The 17,705-nt window shown below is 44.8% G+C and overlaps 1 protein-coding gene across 1 annotated transcript; it reads left to right on the top strand.

The window, feature by feature from the left end:
- Positions 1–1,291: 1,291 nt before the first annotated feature.
- LOC115136582 (extracellular calcium-sensing receptor-like) lies at positions 1,292–5,946 on the top strand. Its single transcript, XM_065024225.1, has 8 exons — positions 1,292–1,573; positions 1,678–1,990; positions 2,834–3,121; positions 3,199–3,747; positions 3,901–4,122; positions 4,337–4,460; positions 4,564–5,036; positions 5,271–5,946. The coding sequence occupies exons 1-8, from the start codon at positions 1,350–1,352 to the stop codon at positions 5,694–5,696; spliced, it is 2,619 nt and encodes an 872-aa protein (XP_064880297.1). The 5' UTR covers positions 1,292–1,349; the 3' UTR covers positions 5,697–5,946.
- The last annotated feature ends 11,759 nt before the right edge of the window (positions 5,947–17,705 follow it).

The raw sequence follows: 17,705 nt of genomic DNA, 5'->3' as shown, positions 1-17,705 counted from the left end.
ATGTTGTTCTGTTTTATACTCCTTGGTCTCGTCATCATTTCATCTGATTTAATTTGGTATCTCCGTGGATTTCACGTGATCCTCACCCCTCCCTCCCAAACACTCACAGTGGCTTGGAGAGACAGACTGGGCCTTTATGGCAGACAATATGTATGATAGGTAATAAGAAACCCACGCAATATAATACACTTCACACTGTGTTTTAAGTGATTGTAATTTGTTTCATGATATTTTATTAGGAGGCCTATACAAAGGTGTTGAAGCACTTTCTTGCAGTCAAATGACCAAATCTCCCTCTAGTGGCCTCATGGGTGGAATGTTACTAATATTTCCCATCATTTCATAATTAAACAACATTATACATTTTGAAATAACCATGTGGTGTTTCTATGTCAATTGATCTTGTTATACTGCAGTCTTCTGTGATGTGTATATGAAGGGTAATATTGGGACGTAAACTCAAAATGTGATACATTTCAACTCTATATCTGACCTGGTACAGGTGTCTTCTTTTCTTTAAGCCTATAATCATGTGTGTGAGGTGTAGACTTTTGTTTCAAAGTAGATTTGTTTAAGACTACCAAGAAACATCTGTGACCCTGATTTAGCCCACTACAGTAAAATATCAATATATTACTACCCTCCCCCGGTATAAATTGTGGTGACGTCACACTCAGACAATACCACGCAGCTATGTTCTAATGCAATGCATACACTGCCACCTACTGTTGAGCGAGACATCTGGTACGAAAATGTCTGCCATCCACTTTGATTATTGGGTGAATGGTCCCATTAAAGCTAGATTCATTTGTTGCTACATCCATTTTTGGACTTAAATGAATGATATATACCCATTGATTTGATAAGAATATAATTTATAAAAGCTTATTTTAACTGTCATACCTCATCAGAACCCAAAATGTAAACTCATTCTAGTCCAATGTTTGTAAACAGTGTAAATGTAAACAAACACTGTATGGTTACACAACATGGTTAAAACTATAATCTTAATTTAATTGTAACATCATGGATGGTCAGTCCTTGCGTTCATCTCTCTGTCTATTAATTTGAGAGTGGCTACATTTTTACAGACACATCCTTTTTTTTTTTTACCAAAACAGAGGCGGGGTAAGTGCTTTGCTATTGTTCCAACTAAGATCTACTCATTAGAGAATGCACAGCAATAAAAAAAGGGAAAAGTAGGACCTTGTCTGCAGTGATGTCATGACAACCTGGGCCTATATAGGGACCAAACCTCGTACCCACAGCCACACAAGTGAGAATTGGGGGTTAGACAAGGACTGGAAGACCTAACTGATCTCACATCGTACATCCACTCTCTGTCTGCCATGGCGCACCTCTCTGCCAGACTCCTGCTGCTGGGGCTTCTCCTGTGGGCCAGCTGGGTTTGCTCTGCCACACCCCAGGACGGGTGCACTTTCCTGGGGGAAGAAGAGACGAGCAGCTTCTATCAAGAGGGAGACGTGGTTCTTGGGGGCTTGTTCCCGCTCCACTATAGTCCTGTGTCCTCTGTGACATCATTTCAATGGGAACCGCAACAGACTACATATGAGTAGTAAGTGATGGGAAATGAAGAATGTTTTCTGTCTGTCTTGTTTGTCTCTTTCTCTCTTACGTGCATTGCTTCTAAGCCACTTGCTATCCTATTCCCTGTAGTTTCAGTGCCAGGGCCCTGCGTTGGATGGAGACCATGATGTTCGCAGTGAAAGAGATCAACCAACGAAGGGACCTGCTCCCACACCTGACACTGGGGTTCCATATCCGCGACAGCTGTGACCATGTGCCTGTGTCCCTGAGAGGCTCCCTGCTGCTGGTCAACGGGCAGCCAGACTACAGGGGAGCAGGTCAGGATCCAGGTTCGGACTGCACCGCTGTACGCAGGGCTGTATCCCCTGTTATCATAGGAGATGCCGCCTCTGGGGTGTCTATGGCTGTGCTCAGAACTCTGGGCTCCTTTCAAATACCCCTGGTGAGACTAGTGTTACGTATATTGCACTTTTATCATTGTGTAACAATCTTCTTATAGTTGATAAATTGCTTTTGATGGAGATAGATCCTTGGTAAAAGTATGGCTCATAACAATAGCCGAAATGGAATTACCCTAAAATATAGACGTCTTGAAGCTATTACAATTACATGTCTGATTGTTATAGAAATACTGTTACTTTGGCAGGAGCCATCCTATTTCATGACTTAAAAGCTACTTTCAAAATTCTATACATTTTATTATGGAATTGCATTCCTTGACTGCTAAATGAAAATGAAGGGCTATATGCAATGCTTGAGTACAACTTACAGAGTGCACATTTACCCTGTTGTTCTCTCTGCTTTGGACTGGCTTGTAGATCATAATATACAGGTAAGGGATCATCATTTGATCACTCTTTTGTTGCTGAGAATTTTCCTGCACTGCAAGAAATGCAGATGAGTTTGGTGATTTACATAAATGCACTGGAAAACCACGCTAAGATAAGTTATATTAACATATTATATTAACAGTGTGGCACTTTCATGTAGGCTAATTTGGGCCAACTAATAGCCTGACAACCAATCAAGCTGCACAATGGACTAAATGTTCATATTCTGTTGCTGCAGGATTATTTTGCTGTGACAATACTGGACAAATGTAGATCCTTCATCTGTAATGTATTTTTACTTTGGCAGGAGACATGTCAATTCATATCTTCAAATGTTTGTTTTTTTTAAATCATGAAATTGAGTTCACATATATTGTATATATTAAAAGCTATATGTAATGCTTTAGTACATTTTACAGAGTGCACTTTTAACCTGCTGTTCCCTCTTCTTTCAGGTGAGCTACTTTGCGTCCTGCAGCTGCCTGAGTGACCAGAAGCAGTTCCCTACGTTCATGCGCACCATGCCCAGTGATGCCTTTCAGATAAGAGCCCTGGCTCGCCTGGTACGCTACTTCCACTGGACCTGGGTGGGCGTCATCGGGGTGGAGTCTGACTATGCACGTTTTGCCATCCAGTTGTTTCTACAGGAGTCCGTTCACGTTGGGATGTGTGCTGCCTACGTCCACTTCTACCCAGTGGTCCTTACCCAGCATGCTGTGGGACAGCTAGTGGACACTATCCAGGTTAGCAAAGAAATAAACCTACGATGTCTTCAAAGCACATGATTATACATGTTGTTATTCTTGTAATTGTTACCCAGGGGTCGTCCTCCCGAGTCCTCCTGAATTTCTCCGGCGAGTCGGAGCTTCGGAGTATCCTCAGGGAGTGTCTCCATCGGAATGTCACAGGGCTGCAACTGATCGCCAGCGAGGCCTGGGCCACCTCCAAGTCCCTGTGGAGAGAGTTTGGAGATCTCCTGACAGGAACGCTGGGATTTGGAATACGGAAGGCTGATGTTATTCCCGGGCTCAAAGACTTCCTGACCAGACTAGGACCATCCCACGGACGTCAGTCGGCTTTCCTGGCAGAGTTCTGGGAAGAGACATTCAACTGTAGAGTGAACGATTCCTTAAACACACACACTCACTCTGTCAGTTACCTGGACAGAGAGCCCTGTAGTGGAAGAGAGGTTCTGGGGGATGTGTACACACCCTTTGCCGATGTGAGCCAGCTCAGAGTATCCTACAATGTGTATAAGGCTGTGTATCTCATCGCCCATGCCCTGCAGGATATGACCAACTGTGTGGCTGGGCAGGGGCCTTTTATCAATGGCACCTGTGGGGACCCAAAGCATGTTAAACCATGGCAGGTGAGTCTATGGCTGAAGATACTCTGCTCATTATTGCTGAATAGATATCATTGCCTGTTTCTCATTTGCACGCATGCAGACACACACACACACCAGTAGGGGGAGTAGAGTGTATAGTTTCTTGTGTCACCCTCTCCACTCCTCTTTCCCCAGCTACTACATTACATGAAGCAGGTGAAGTTTTCCACACTCGGGGAGGAGGTCAGCTTTGACCACAACGGTGACCCCATCGCTTCCTATGACCTCATGAACTGGCAGAGGGGGCAGGATGGCTCCCTGCGATTAGTTAAAGTGGGGTTCTATGACGCCTCATTGGCCGATGGCAGAGACCTGGTCATAAATGAGTCAGTGATTCAGTGGCCTGTGGGAAAGCAGGTGCGCCCTATATCAAAATCTAGGTGCTTGGTTCTACGTTTTCTTCTCAGTCTGTTCTTTGTTGTCTTCTTAACGTCATTGAAGAATATCAAGTTGGCATTTTATAAACTACATTTGGCTAGTTTGAAAAGCGTTCTGAGACACTTTCCCTGTACACCGCTTAATACACGCGAGATGTATCAGTATATCTGAGTGGTGCCCCTCTGCCCCCCAGGCAGCTCGATCAGTGTGCAGTGAGAGCTGTGCTCCAGGCACCCGTGTAGCCAGGAGGAAGGGGGAGCCTGTCTGCTGCTTCGACTGCATCCCCTGTGCTGAGGGGGAGGTCAGCAATCAAACTGGTGTGTTGTCCCTTATTTCCAAGCCTTTCTCACCAGTCATTGGTCAGAACTAAAAAAACAGTGTTGCTATTGCAATCTCTGTTTTCTTTTTCCTCTCTGTCAGATTCTTTAAACTGCATACGCTGCTCTGACGTCACGTGGCCAAACGAGGCCAGAGACCACTGTGTTCCAAAGACCATAGAGTTCCTGTCCTATCAGGAGTCCATGGGTGTCGTCCTGTGTGTGGTATCCATTCTTGGGGCCTGTGCCTCACTCTCTGTCTTGGCGGTGTTTGTTGCCAACCGACACACTCCCATCGTCCGCGGCAACAACATGGAGCTGAGCTTCCTTCTCCTCCTCTTCCTTTCCATCTGCTTCCTGATTGGGCTGTTGTTCATCGGGGAGCCCTCAGATTGGCTGTGCCGGATCCGGTACCCAGCGTTCGGGGTGAGCTTTGCCCTCTGCATCTCCTGCCTCCTTGCCAAGACCATGGTGGTCCTCATGGCCTTCAGGGCCACCCTGCCAGGACGTGATGTCATGAGGTGGTTTGGCCCTGCCCAGCAGAGAGCCAGTGTTGTGTTGTGCACTGCCGTCCAGGTACTATTCTGATCTTGTTGCTTTTCTTTTCATTGACCTCTACCTCTAAGGCTGCGTTAACACAGTCAGCCAGCCTTGTGACCAATTAGATCTGATCTTTTGCCAATAACTGGGCAAAAGCCTAGATTTGGGCTGCCTGACTAAATGCAGCCTAAGTGAAAGACATTAAAATGAATCAGACAATTGAATCACTTGATCAATATTAACACCAATATGGTTCCCTCTGGCCGACAGGGACTGATCTGTCTCATCTGGCTGCTGACCAGACCTCCCTACACCAACCTCAACACCGGCCACATCAGCTCTGTCATCATCATCGACTGTGCCATGGGGTCAGAAGTTGCCTTCTGGTGCGTTCTGGGATACATCGGCCTCTTGGCCTGCATGTGCTTCATCCTGGCCTTTCTGGCCCGGAAACTGCCGGACAACTTCAACGAGGCCAAGTTCATCACCTTCAGCATGCTGATCTTCTTTGCTGTATGGATAACCTTTATCCCTGTGTATGTGAGCACAGCAGGAAAGTACACAGTGGCCGTCCATGTCTTTGCCATTCTAGCCTCAGCCTTTGGCCTCCTGGTCTGTATATTTGCCCCTAAGTGCTACATTGTAGTGCTCAGACCAGAGAAAAACAGCAGGAAACACATGATGCTCAAAGGATAATAGATTTCCATGTGATGATTCCTGATCAGTATGTGGAATCAATATATTTTATTAATAAAAAGTCGTACCAGTTTATAATACATTCACCACTGAGTTAATGTGCAATATTGACCATGTTTAATATGTTAAATATTTTTCATAGGTTAGGAAGAAGTTGCATAACGTTATATGATATTGAATAAAATGTAGAAATGTGCTCTTTATTCTGAAATAAAATATTTTATGTTGCATTATTAATTAGCATTTGACTTATCTGCACACATCTTCGTAAAACAAGTATATACTGGAATAAAAGAAGTAGTACATATAAGGCTGATTATTAGTCATTAATGGTCATGTGATAAAACATCTTCCATAGATTTGTGATAAAACGCCTTCCATAGATTTGTGATAAAACACCTTCCACAGATTTGTGATAAAACCCCTTCCACAGATTTGTGAAAAGGCGTTCGATTGCTGCGTTTAAATACGATTCACTATATTATTTTTCATTGGGCCACATGTACATTGAAGTATCATTTGCACTTGTCACTATGACAATGAGCACACCCTGAAAACAATGAATGGTCACATGGAAGCAGTGCGTTAGAGACCTTATGAAAGGTCAGTCTTGTATTGGCACCTTATTAAATAGGCAGGGTTCAGTAGGATGCGTTGATCAGTTGCTTGACAGGTGTAGGACTGTGGAACGATCAATTTTTCTCTAGTGTGGATGCTCACTGTTTTATAGTTCCAGTGTAGCCTATAGTTTATCATTATAGTTATCGGCTTGGTAGATGGCGATGACGGAATGTACTCTACCACAACACAACTAACGTTATTATCACAACAGAACTAGCCTACTAGTAGGTCTAGCTAGCTTTTTTTTACCTTTATTTTACTAGGCAAGTCAGTTAAGAACAAATTCTTATTTTCAATGACGGCCTAGGAACAGTGGGTTATTATCTGCCTGTTCAGGGGCAGAATGACAGATTTGTACCTTGTCAGCTCGGGGGAGCTTCCGGTTACTAGTCCAACGCTCTAACCACTAAGCTACCCTGCCGCCCCTAAATAAATATAAAATTACACGTTTACACTTATATTGTTAACCTGACTGTTATATATTATATAAATGGACTCTTTCAAACAATTTAGTATAGCAAGTTTACCTACATAAGGGACACAAATGGTATTTGCAGTATGATTGACGAGAAACTCCATATTGCAAATGTACGGTCCCTTACTAGATCCGCAAATGTTTTAAAAATTCGCCGACGGCCTCGGGCCGTGCCCCAGGGACGGATCTTCCAAGAAGTCATTGAATAAAGTCTCTCGGACATTTGGTTTCCGTTTAATCAAATTTTCAAATTTTGGTCACTTTTTTCCCGGCCAGGAAATATTCCACCAGATGGCGAATGGCATCTTATTGCGAATGTTCAAAACATCCCCATTTCAACTAAACGGAAAAGACTTTGAAGACGAAACTCGGTGGGCACGGGTTTGGCCTAATGGGCTGTTAGCCCAGAAACAAGATGGCGTCATGGCCTCAGCGCTTTTTGAGTTAGAGCTCTAATTGGACAGCTTCACATCAAAGTACATGAACCTAAAGTGTCAGAAAGAAAAGAACCAGCCATTTATCTATCGTAATTTATGAGAAATTGTCCAATGTACAATTGGTGATGGTGAAAGAAATGTATTGTTGTTTTTGAAATTACAGAACCAGTTGCGGCGTGTTCCGACGAATCCGTTAAGGTAGGTGTCGGAGCTTTACGTGATTTCTGTGATTTTCTGTAATTTTCTGAAATAGCACTCACTCATTCAACCCTCTGTAAATTAGTCAGTTATTAACGTAAAGACTTAAAACTCAAAATTCTGTAAGAGTCTGTAAGGATATGTGTTCACTTTCAGCTTCCTGTGTCAACCGGAAGTACCTTAAAACGGTGTCATAGGGGCTGTTTTGAAGGGTTAAAAAGGTCATATGTGTGAATAGGCAACGCTCATGAACTGTAAATCAGTCATTTCTCCCCTCAGATGTCAAAGAAAAGCTCTCACACACACACACGCACAAATCAAATGTTATTTGTCACATACACATGGTTAGCAGATGTTAATGCGAGTGTAGCGAAATGCTTGTGCTTCTGGTTCCGACAATGCAGTAATAACCAACAAGTAATCTAACTAACAATTCCTAACTACTGTCTTATACACACAAGTGTAAGGGGATAAAGAATATGTACATAAAGATATATGAATGAGTGATGGTACAGAGCGGCATAGGCAAGATACAGCAGATGGTATCGAGTACAGTATATACATATGAGATGAGTATGTAAACAAAGTGGCATAGTTAAAGTGGTTAGTGATACATGTATTACATAAAGATGCAGTAGATGATATAGAGTACAGTATATACGTATACATATGAGATGAATAATGTAGGGTATGTAAACATTATATTAGGTAGCATTGTTTAAAGTGGCTAGGGATATATTTTACATCATTTCCCATCAATTCCCATTATTAAAGTGGCTGGAGTTGAGTCAGTGTGTTGGCAGCAGCCACTTAATGTTAGTGGTGGCTGTTTAACAGTCTGATGGCCTTGAGATAAAAGCTATTTTTCAGTCTCTCGGTCCCAGCTTTGATGCAGCTGTACTGACCTCGCCTTCTGGATGATAGCGGAGTGAACAGGCAGTGGCTCGGGTGGTTGTTGTCCATGATGATCTTTATGGCCTTCCTGTAACATTGGGTGGTGTAGGTGTCCTGGAGGGCAGGTAGTTTGCCCCCGGTGATGTGTTGTGCAGACCTCACTACCCTCTGGAGAGCCTTACGGTTGTGGGCTAAGCAGTTGCCGTACCAGGCGGTGATACAGCCCGCCAGGATGCTCTCGATTGTGCCTCCTGAGGTTGAAAAGGCGCTACTGCGCCTTCTTCACGATGCTGTCTGTGTGGGTGGACCAATTGTCTGTGATGTGTATGCCGAGGAACTTAAAACTTGCTACCCTCTCCACTACTGTTCCATCGATGTGGATAGGGGGGTGTTCCATCTGCTGTTTCCTGAAGTCCACAATCATCCACACACACACACACACAGAGCAAGGATGGAGTGACACAGTGCGGGGCTTAAAGACACACAGAGCCTGCAATGGCATTACCATAATCTCTAGGCTGTGCCGAGTTCAAGGAGTTGCCCCGCTTGACCGTAGCTTGCTCGGTCTTAGCTCAGCGACCGTGAAAAAAGTAGGCACATAATGACGACTGGCCCTAAGTTGCAGGTGCGTTTGTTTGGGTGACAGCAGGAGAAAAGTTAGGGTTAGAAGCACAATTCGATCTGTGCAAGCCTAACCTTGAAAATGTGGCATAAACCCTTAACAGTGAAAAGAAGGTGTTTACATCAAACAGTTTTCAATGACTTCTCTCCCCATAGGAATACATTGCCTGCTCCCCTAAATTCAACCTGAAGCCTATGTGGGTTATGAATATTTTATGAACCTGTCTTCAATGACAATCCATCAGGCCACTACGAGGTCTACCTGTGTTGATTCTAAGCTTCCTGGAGCAACCGGAAGTGGTTAAAATCCCCGTAAAATAGTTTTTCCTTACCCAACCAGCAGTTTGTGATAAATAGTGCATTCAACACTGTGTTTTATGTTTTTATTATGGTTTGAACAGAAGGCGCTGTGAATTTTGAGCCTACCCTGAAATATGTGATAGTTGGCTTCTAAACTAGTTGGAAAATGTGGGTGTGGTGTCAGATTGTATCAGTTTGGTGTCAGAATGATATCTAATTGACTAATGGACGGTGACTTGCTGGCTGACTTTTGTCCATTTGCAATATGTTTAAACAGTGAGGTACTATCACCAAAATGACATTCTTAAATCAACACCGATGAGCGATCGAGAGGAACTAGAAACACTGCCCGGCCATCCCGAGTTCATCAGGCCAGTCAATTGTGCATTTCTGCAGTATTTTTGAGCATGTCAATTTCGTGAGGGTAGATGCCCATTGAAACATATTGCAAATGGACAGCCGTGCGCCTGGTGATTGGAACAGGTTACCAGGATAACCTTTTTATAGTGGTTTTAAATGCCTTTAGGGGTGTGCAAGGGTTCTACGGTCGGGTAGGGAGCACCCCCCCCCACCAGTGCCCATGCCCTTTGTCATTTTGGACGTTTTTCAAAAAATCGTTAAAAAACAAAAGTCCGACTTCTCCCTCATCATACATGACAAATAGACCATATAGGTTGATTCATGGCTTAACATAGTGCTATATATCATTTGGGCAGTATAAATGCCTTTTGGACATGGTTCACTGAATTTTAGGTTTGTAAACTGACTTCCAATGATCGTACATGGCAAATGGACATAACATCCTGATTTGGTACATTCAAATCTTTCATATTGCATTTGGAAATTTCTTATGACATTTGGCAAAAAGAACAAAGTGACTTTTGACTTATGTTATCATATTGGAAATGGACAAAACACATGCAGACAAGTAAAAAAAAGATATATATTATGATAATCAAATATGACATAAGTATGTTCATACAGTTCTTATACATGTGTAATTGACAAAAACAATTGAAATAATTTCGAAAAACGGTCCAGAAACTCTCAGCTGTACCTTCCAGTTTGTATGTCCCACAGACAATATCCACCCTGCTCCAGCATGTCAGTGGCAGCAGCAGGGCTAGGATCTGGGTATAGTGACTGGACTCTGCTCTGAGGAGAATGGCTCCAGGGTCACAATGTGTACTGCTGAGTATCACACTCCCTGACAGTCTCACCTGTAGCAGAGTGAGAGGGGCTGCTGGGTCCAGAGGAGGATTGTCCAACCAGTGTCAGCAGTCTGCTGTGGCTGCAACTCCGCATTCCAGTGAGCTCTCTCTGCAGCCCTGTCAGCTCTCTGCTGTAGTCCTGTCAGTTCTCTCTGTAGTCCTGTCAGCTCTCTCTGCAGTCCTGTCAGCTCTCTCTGCAGTCCTGTCAGCTCTCTGCTGTAGTCCTGTCAGCTCTCTGCTGTAGTCCTGTCAGCTCTCTGCTGTAGTCCTGTCAGCTCTCTGTTGTAGTCCTGTCAGCTCTCTCTGTAGTCCTGTCAGCTCTCTCTGTAGTCCTGTCAGCTCTCTCTTCAGTCCTGTCAACTCTCTCTGCAGTCCTATCAACTCTCTCTGCAGTCCTGTCAGCTCTCCCTGCTCCCCTCCATTCAAATCCTCCAGAACGGCTTGCAGTTACACCTGGTAGAATATCCACAGTGAATATCACTATCCAGTCCTCTTGAATTGTGCTGGAGAAATACATGGCATAACATATCTTCACATGGCTGCACATACACCCCACCTCAAAATCTTTTGATCAATTTGAAAGGCACCATGTTGAAGACAGTTTTACCCTGAGAAACGGATCCATATGTTGTGGTGTGGAATGGATTTAAAATACATTTAATACAGATGTATCCTGCTAATAAGAATTCAAGCTGAGTGCAGTATATTTGCATGTATACACTTAGTCATCAATGCAGTGAGAGAGAAATATCTGGAGTGACTTCAGTAGAAACTAGTACATTTCTCTGGCATCCTCTGGAGTTTCTCATCAGGTTGTTTAATTGCCTTTTTAGATGTCCCATGATATGTCATTTAGAGTAGAATCATTTGATCTCAGTTTCTCACTGAGAGAATGAAAACAATGACAAACGCAGTGCTGATTAAACAAACAAGAGTAACACTTCTATCCTCCAAATCCTACAATATACTATGTTGAAGCAATAAGGCACGAGGTGGTGTGGTATATGGCCAACATACCAAAGGCTAAGGGCTGTTCTTAGGCACAACGCATCATGGAGTGCCAGGACACAGCCCTTAGCCGTGGTATATTAGCCATATACCACAAACCCCTGAGGTACCTTATTGCTATTATAAACTGGTTACCAACGTAATTAGAGCAGTACAAATAAATGTATTGTCATAACCGTGGTATACGGTCTAATATACCGCAGCTGTCAGCCAATCAGAATTCAGGGCTCAAACCACCCGGTTTATAATATAATAAGAAGTTGTGTTATACAGACAAAAAATAAACTAAATAATTGCATCAATGATTCCTAAATATAATGTTCCTAAAGAGAGAAATTGTTAGTGCTGAAAGTAGATGATCGGATCTGTAAAAGGGTACAGTACCAAAAAGAAATGGAATTGAACACACCTACTCATAACAGTCCCAATTACCAGATTGGACACACCTACTCATTACAGAACCAATTAAAAGATTGGACACACCTACTCATTACAGAACCAATTAAAAGATTGGACACACCTACTCATTACAGTACCAATTACAAGATTGGACACACCTACTCATTACAGTACCAATTAAAAGATTGGACACACCTACTCATTACAGTAACAATTAAAAGATTGGACACACCTACTCATTCTGTAAGGGTGCGTGCAGGTGGCAGAGAAGTCAGGCGAAAGGGATCGAAATTGGTATAAAACGGAGAAGTTTAATATGTGCTCAAAAACTCAGAAAACCAAAATATACAAAATAATACAAGTGGGTACAAAACCCATCGCACACCAGAACATATCTAGCACAAAGTGTCACGCCTTGGTCATAGTGTTTTGTGTTTTCGTTATATATTTGGTCAGGCCAGGGTGTGACATGGGTTTATGTATTGTATTTTCGTATTGGGGTTTGTAGTATTTGGGATCGCGGCTGAGTAGGGGTGTTGTATAGGCTTGGCTGCCTGAGGTGGTTCTCAATCAGAGTCAGGTGATTCTCGTTGTCTCTGATTGGGAACTGTATTTAGGTAGCCGGGGATTCACTGTGTATTTCGTGGGTGATTGTTCCTGTCTCTGTGTAGTGTTCACCAAATAGGCTGTAATAGGTTTCACGTTCCGTTTGTTGTTTTGTATTGTTCAGTTATTTCATGTATCGCTATATCTTTCATTAAAGACATGAGTAACCACCACGCTGCATTTCGGTCCTCTCTTTCGACAAACGAAGAACGACGTTACAGAATCACCCACCACACACGGACCGAGTGGCGTGGTTACAGGCAGCGACAGCAGGAGCGAAATGAGGCACTTACGAGAGCTGAGAGACGCTGTTATGAGGACGTTATGGACAGCAGAAGCATGGAGTATACGACGTGGGATGAAATAGACAGGTGGGTGGTCGACCCAGAGAGAGTGCCGGAGCCCGCCTGGGATTCGCTAGAGCAGTGCGAAGAGGGCTATAGGCGAATGGAGTTGGAGAAACAGACACGGCGGCGCAGAGCGAAACCCGAAAGTCACCCCCAAAAATGTATTGGGGGGGGCTCAGAGAGGGAGTGGCTGAGTCAGGAGATAGACCTGAGCCAACTCTCCTTGTTTATCGTGAGGAGCCAAGGAGGAGACCAGAACCAGAGCCGGTGTTAGAGGTGAGCGAAGCAGAGACTGTGCCTTGCACGTCCTGTGCCTACACTGCTCTCAAGATCTCCAGTACGCCTTCACGGTCTAGCCCATCCTGTGCCACCTCCACACTCCAGTCCTCCGGTGGCAGCTCCCCGCACCAGGCTTCCTGTGCGTGTCCTCGGCCCAGTACCACCAGTGCCAGCACCACGCATCAGGCCTACAGTGCACCTCGCCTCTCCTACGCTGTCGGAGTCTCCCGCCTGTTTAGCGCAGCCAGAGCCTGTCTCCTCTCCTGCGCTGTTGGAGTCTCCCGCCTGTTTAGCGCAGCCAGAACCTTCCTCCTCTACAGCGCTGCCGGAGCCTCCCGCCTGTTCAGCGCAGCCAGAGCCTGTCTCCTCTCCTGCGCTGCCGGAGCCTCCCGCCTGTTCAGCGCAGCCAGCGCTTTCCTCCTCTCCTGCGCTGTCGGAGTCTCCCGCCTGTTCAGCGCTTCTAGAGCCTTCCTCCTCTACAGCGCTGCCGGAGCCTCCTGCCTGTTCGGAGCAGCCTGAGCTGCCAGTCTGCAAGGAGCTGCCAGTCTGCAGGGTGCTGTCAGCCTGCATGGAGCAGTCAGAGCTGTCAGTCTGCATGAAGCAGCCAGAGCTGTCAGTCTGCAAAGAGCTGTCAGTCTGCAAGGAGCTGTCAGTCTGCAAGGAGCCGCCAGTCTGCAGGGTGCTGTCAGCCTGCATGGAGCAGTCAGAGCTGTCAGTCTGTATGAAGCAGTCAGAGCTGTCAGCCTGCATGGAGCAGTCAGAGCTGTCAGTCTGTATGAAGCAGCCAGAGCTGTCAGTCTGCATGAAGCAGCCAGAGCTGTCAGTCTGCATGAAGCAGTCAGAGCTGCCAGTCTGCAAGGAGCTGTCAGTCTGCAAGGAGCTGCCAGCCTGCATGGAGCAGCCAGAGCTGTCAGTCTGCATAGAGCAGCTAGATCCACCAGTCAGCCATGATCTTCTAGATCTGCCAGTCAACCAGATTCTTCCAGATCAGCCAGTCAACCAGATTCTTCCAGATCAGCCAGTCAACCAGTCTCTTCCAGATCTGCCAGTCAACCAGAATCTTCCAGATCTGCTAGTCAACCAGAATCTTCCAGATCTGCTAGTCAACCTGAATCTTCCAGATCCGCCAGCCAGCCAGGATCTACCGGAGCCTACTACCTACCTGAGCTTCATCTCAGTACTGGGCTTCCTCTCAGTACTGGGCTTCCTCTCAGTACTGGGCTTTCTCTCAGTACTGGGCTTCCCCTCAGTTCCGGGCTGCCCTTCAGTTCCGGGCTGCCCCTCAGTCTCGAGCTGCCCCTCAGTCCCGAGCTGCCCCTCAGTCCCGAGATGCCCCTCAGTCCCGAGCTGCCCCTCAGTCCCGAGCTACCCCTCAGTCCCGAGCTGCCCCTCAGTCCAGTGGGGTTCTGGGTGAGGACTATTAGGCCATGGTCGACGGCGAGGGTGGATTACCCCAGGACGCGAAGGGGAGGAACTAGGACATTAATGGAGTGGGGTCCACGTCCCGAGCCGGAGCCGCCACCATGGACAGACGCCCACCCGGACCCTCCCTATGGTTTTGAGGTGCGTCCGGGAGTCCGCACCTTAGGGGGGTGGTTCTGTCACGCCTTGGTCATAGTGTTTTGTGTTTTCGTTATATATTTGGTCAGGCCAGGGTGTGACATGGGTTTATGTATTGTATTTTCGTATTGGGGTTTGTAGTATTTGGGATCGCGGCTGAGTAGGGGTGTTGTATAGGCTTGGCTGCCTGAGGCGGTTCTCAATCAGAGTCAGGTGATTCTCGTTGTCTCTGATTGGGAACCGTATTTAGGTAGCCGGGGTTTCACTGTGTATTTCGTGGGTGATTGTTCCTGTCTCTGTGTAGTGTTCACCAAATAGGCTGTAATAGGTTTCACGTTCCGTTTGTTGTTTTGTATTGTTCAGTTATTTCATGTATCGCTATATCTTTCATTAAAGACATGAGTAACCACCACGCTGCATTTCGGTCCTCTCTTTCGACAAACGAAGAACGACGTTACACAAAGTTTACAAACAAACAATCACCGACTGTCACGCTCGCTATCCTCAAACTCCCTGTCATAAATCAACCAAGGCGCAGCGTGCATCTAGTTCCACATCTTTTAATGAAAGTGAAACCGAAACAACCAAAAAACAAACAGGTAAACAGCAAAGAGCGTGACGCAACCGAGGTGCACACAAACACCCACGGAAAAATAATTACCCACAAAACACAGGTGGGAAAAGGCTGCCTAAGTATGGTTCTCAATCAGAGACAATGACAGACAGCTGTCCCTGATTGAGAGCCAAAACCAAAGGAAAATGAAAAGAGGATCAGCGATGGCTAGAAGGTCGGTGACTTCGACCACCGAACGCCACCCGAACAAGGAGAGGGACCAACTTTGGCGGAAGTCGTGACACATTTTTCTTTATTTTTACTATTTTTACTATTTTCTACATTGTAGAATAATAGTGAAAACATCAAAACTATTAAATAACACATACTGTATGGAATCATGTAGTAACCAAAAAAAGTACTAAACAAATCAGGGTATATTTGATATTCTTCAAAGTAACCACCCTTTGCCTTAATGACAGCTTTGCACACTGTCGGCATTCTCTCAACCAGCTTCATGAGGTAGTCACCTGGAATGCATTTCAATTAACAGGTGTGCCTTGTTAAAAGTGAATTTGTTTAATTAATGCGTTTGAGCCGATCAGTTGTGTTGTGACAAGGTAGGGGTGGTATACAGAAGATAGCCCTATTTGGTAAAAGACCAAGTCCATATTAGGTCAAGAACAGCTCAAATAAACAAAGAGAAACGACAGCCCATCATTACTTTAAGACATGAAGGTCAGTCAATCCGTAAAATGTCAAATGCAGTCGCAAAAACCATCACAAGCTATGATGAAACTGGCTCTCATGAGTACCAACACAGGAAAGGAAGACCTAGAATTACCTCTGCTGCAGAGGATAAGTTCATTAGATTTAATTGCACCTCAGATTGCAGGCCATATAAATGCTTCACAGATTTCAAGTAACAGACACATCTCAACATCAACTGTTCAGACGAGACTATGTGAATCAGGCCTTCATGGTCGAATTGCTGGAAAGAAACCACTACTAAAGGACACCAACAAGAAAAAAATACTTGTTTGGGCCAAGAAACATGAGCAATGGCATGAGACCTGTGGAAATCTGTCCTTTGGTCTGATGAGTCCAAATGTGAGATTTGGACTCATACCTTTGTGAGCTGCAGAGTAGGTGAACGGATGATCTCTGCATGTGTGGTTCCCACCGTGAAGCATGGAGGAGGAGGTGTGATGGTGTGGAGTGCTTTGCTAGTGACACTGTATGTGATATATTTAGAATTCAAAGCACGCTTCACTTTAACATTCTGCAGCAATGCACCATCCCATCTGGTTTGCGGCTTTTGGGACTCATTTTTTTCCAACCGGACTATGACCCAAAGCACACCTCCAGGCTGGGGCCAGCATCCCGGAGTCGCCTCTTCACAGTTGATGTTGAGACTGGTGTTTTGTGGGTACTATTTAATGAAGCTGCCAGTTGAGGACTTGTGAGGCGTCTGTTTCTCAAACTAGACACTCTAATGTACTTGTCATTTTGCTCAGTTGTGCACCGGCGCCTCCCATTCCTCTTTATATTCTGGTTAGGAACAGTTTGCGCTGTTCAGTGAAGGGAATAGTACCTAGTGTTGTACCTGACTTTCAGTTTCTTGGCAATTTCTCTAATGGAATAGCTTTCATTTCTCAGAACAAGAATAGAATGACGAGTTTCAGAAGAAAGTTATTTATTTCCTGCTATTTTGAGCCTGTAATCGTACCCACAAATGCTGATGCTCCAGATACTCAACTAGTCTAAAGAAGGCCAGTTTTATTGATTCTTTATTCAGAACAACAGTTTTCAGCTGTGCTAACATAATTGCAAAAGATAAACTTGGATTAGCTAACACAACGTGCCATTGGAACACAGGAGTGATGGTTGCTGATAATGTGCCTCTTTACGCCTATGTAGATATTCCAGCTTGAGTAGTCATTTACAACATTAACAATGTCTACACTGATTGTCTGATCAATTTGATGTTATTTTAATGGACAAAAAAAATATGCTTTTCTTTCAAAAAACAAGGACATTTCTAAGTGACCCCAAACCTTTGCACGGTAGTGTATAATAACACTTCCTGTACACTGGAATGGAAAAGGCTGTTATATTAGGCCACACAGTTACAATTACTGTGTATCTCTTTACAAGTAATTTGGTATTACCTGACCTTTCATTTATTGCAACATCTATTTGAAATGGGTTACACTGGTTTACAATTACAGATAGATATCATTCACAAAGCAGAGCGCATCAGCTGCAAAAATAGGCCTTGATTCTAGCTACCATGTTATGCCATGTGCATGACAACTAGAGTATATGACATCGTATAACTGGCCTAGCTTGCTTCCTCTTTGTTATCAGTGTTCTGTCTGGAGGTATCTGGTGTTGGAGGTCTCAGGTCCAGTTTGGTTGTCCTCTGTGGTCCTGGAGGGGGAGGGCCTAGGCGCCAGGCCTTGAGGCCTAAACTTAAATAACACTTTAGGCCTGTGGT

Source organism: Oncorhynchus nerka, linkage group LG11 (assembly GCF_034236695.1).
Source record: "Oncorhynchus nerka isolate Pitt River linkage group LG11, Oner_Uvic_2.0, whole genome shotgun sequence".
NCBI classification, from domain to species: Eukaryota; Metazoa; Chordata; class Actinopteri; order Salmoniformes; family Salmonidae; genus Oncorhynchus; species Oncorhynchus nerka.
The sequence above is the reverse complement of the archived record's forward strand: the minus strand, read 5'-3'. Positions and strand labels throughout refer to the sequence as shown.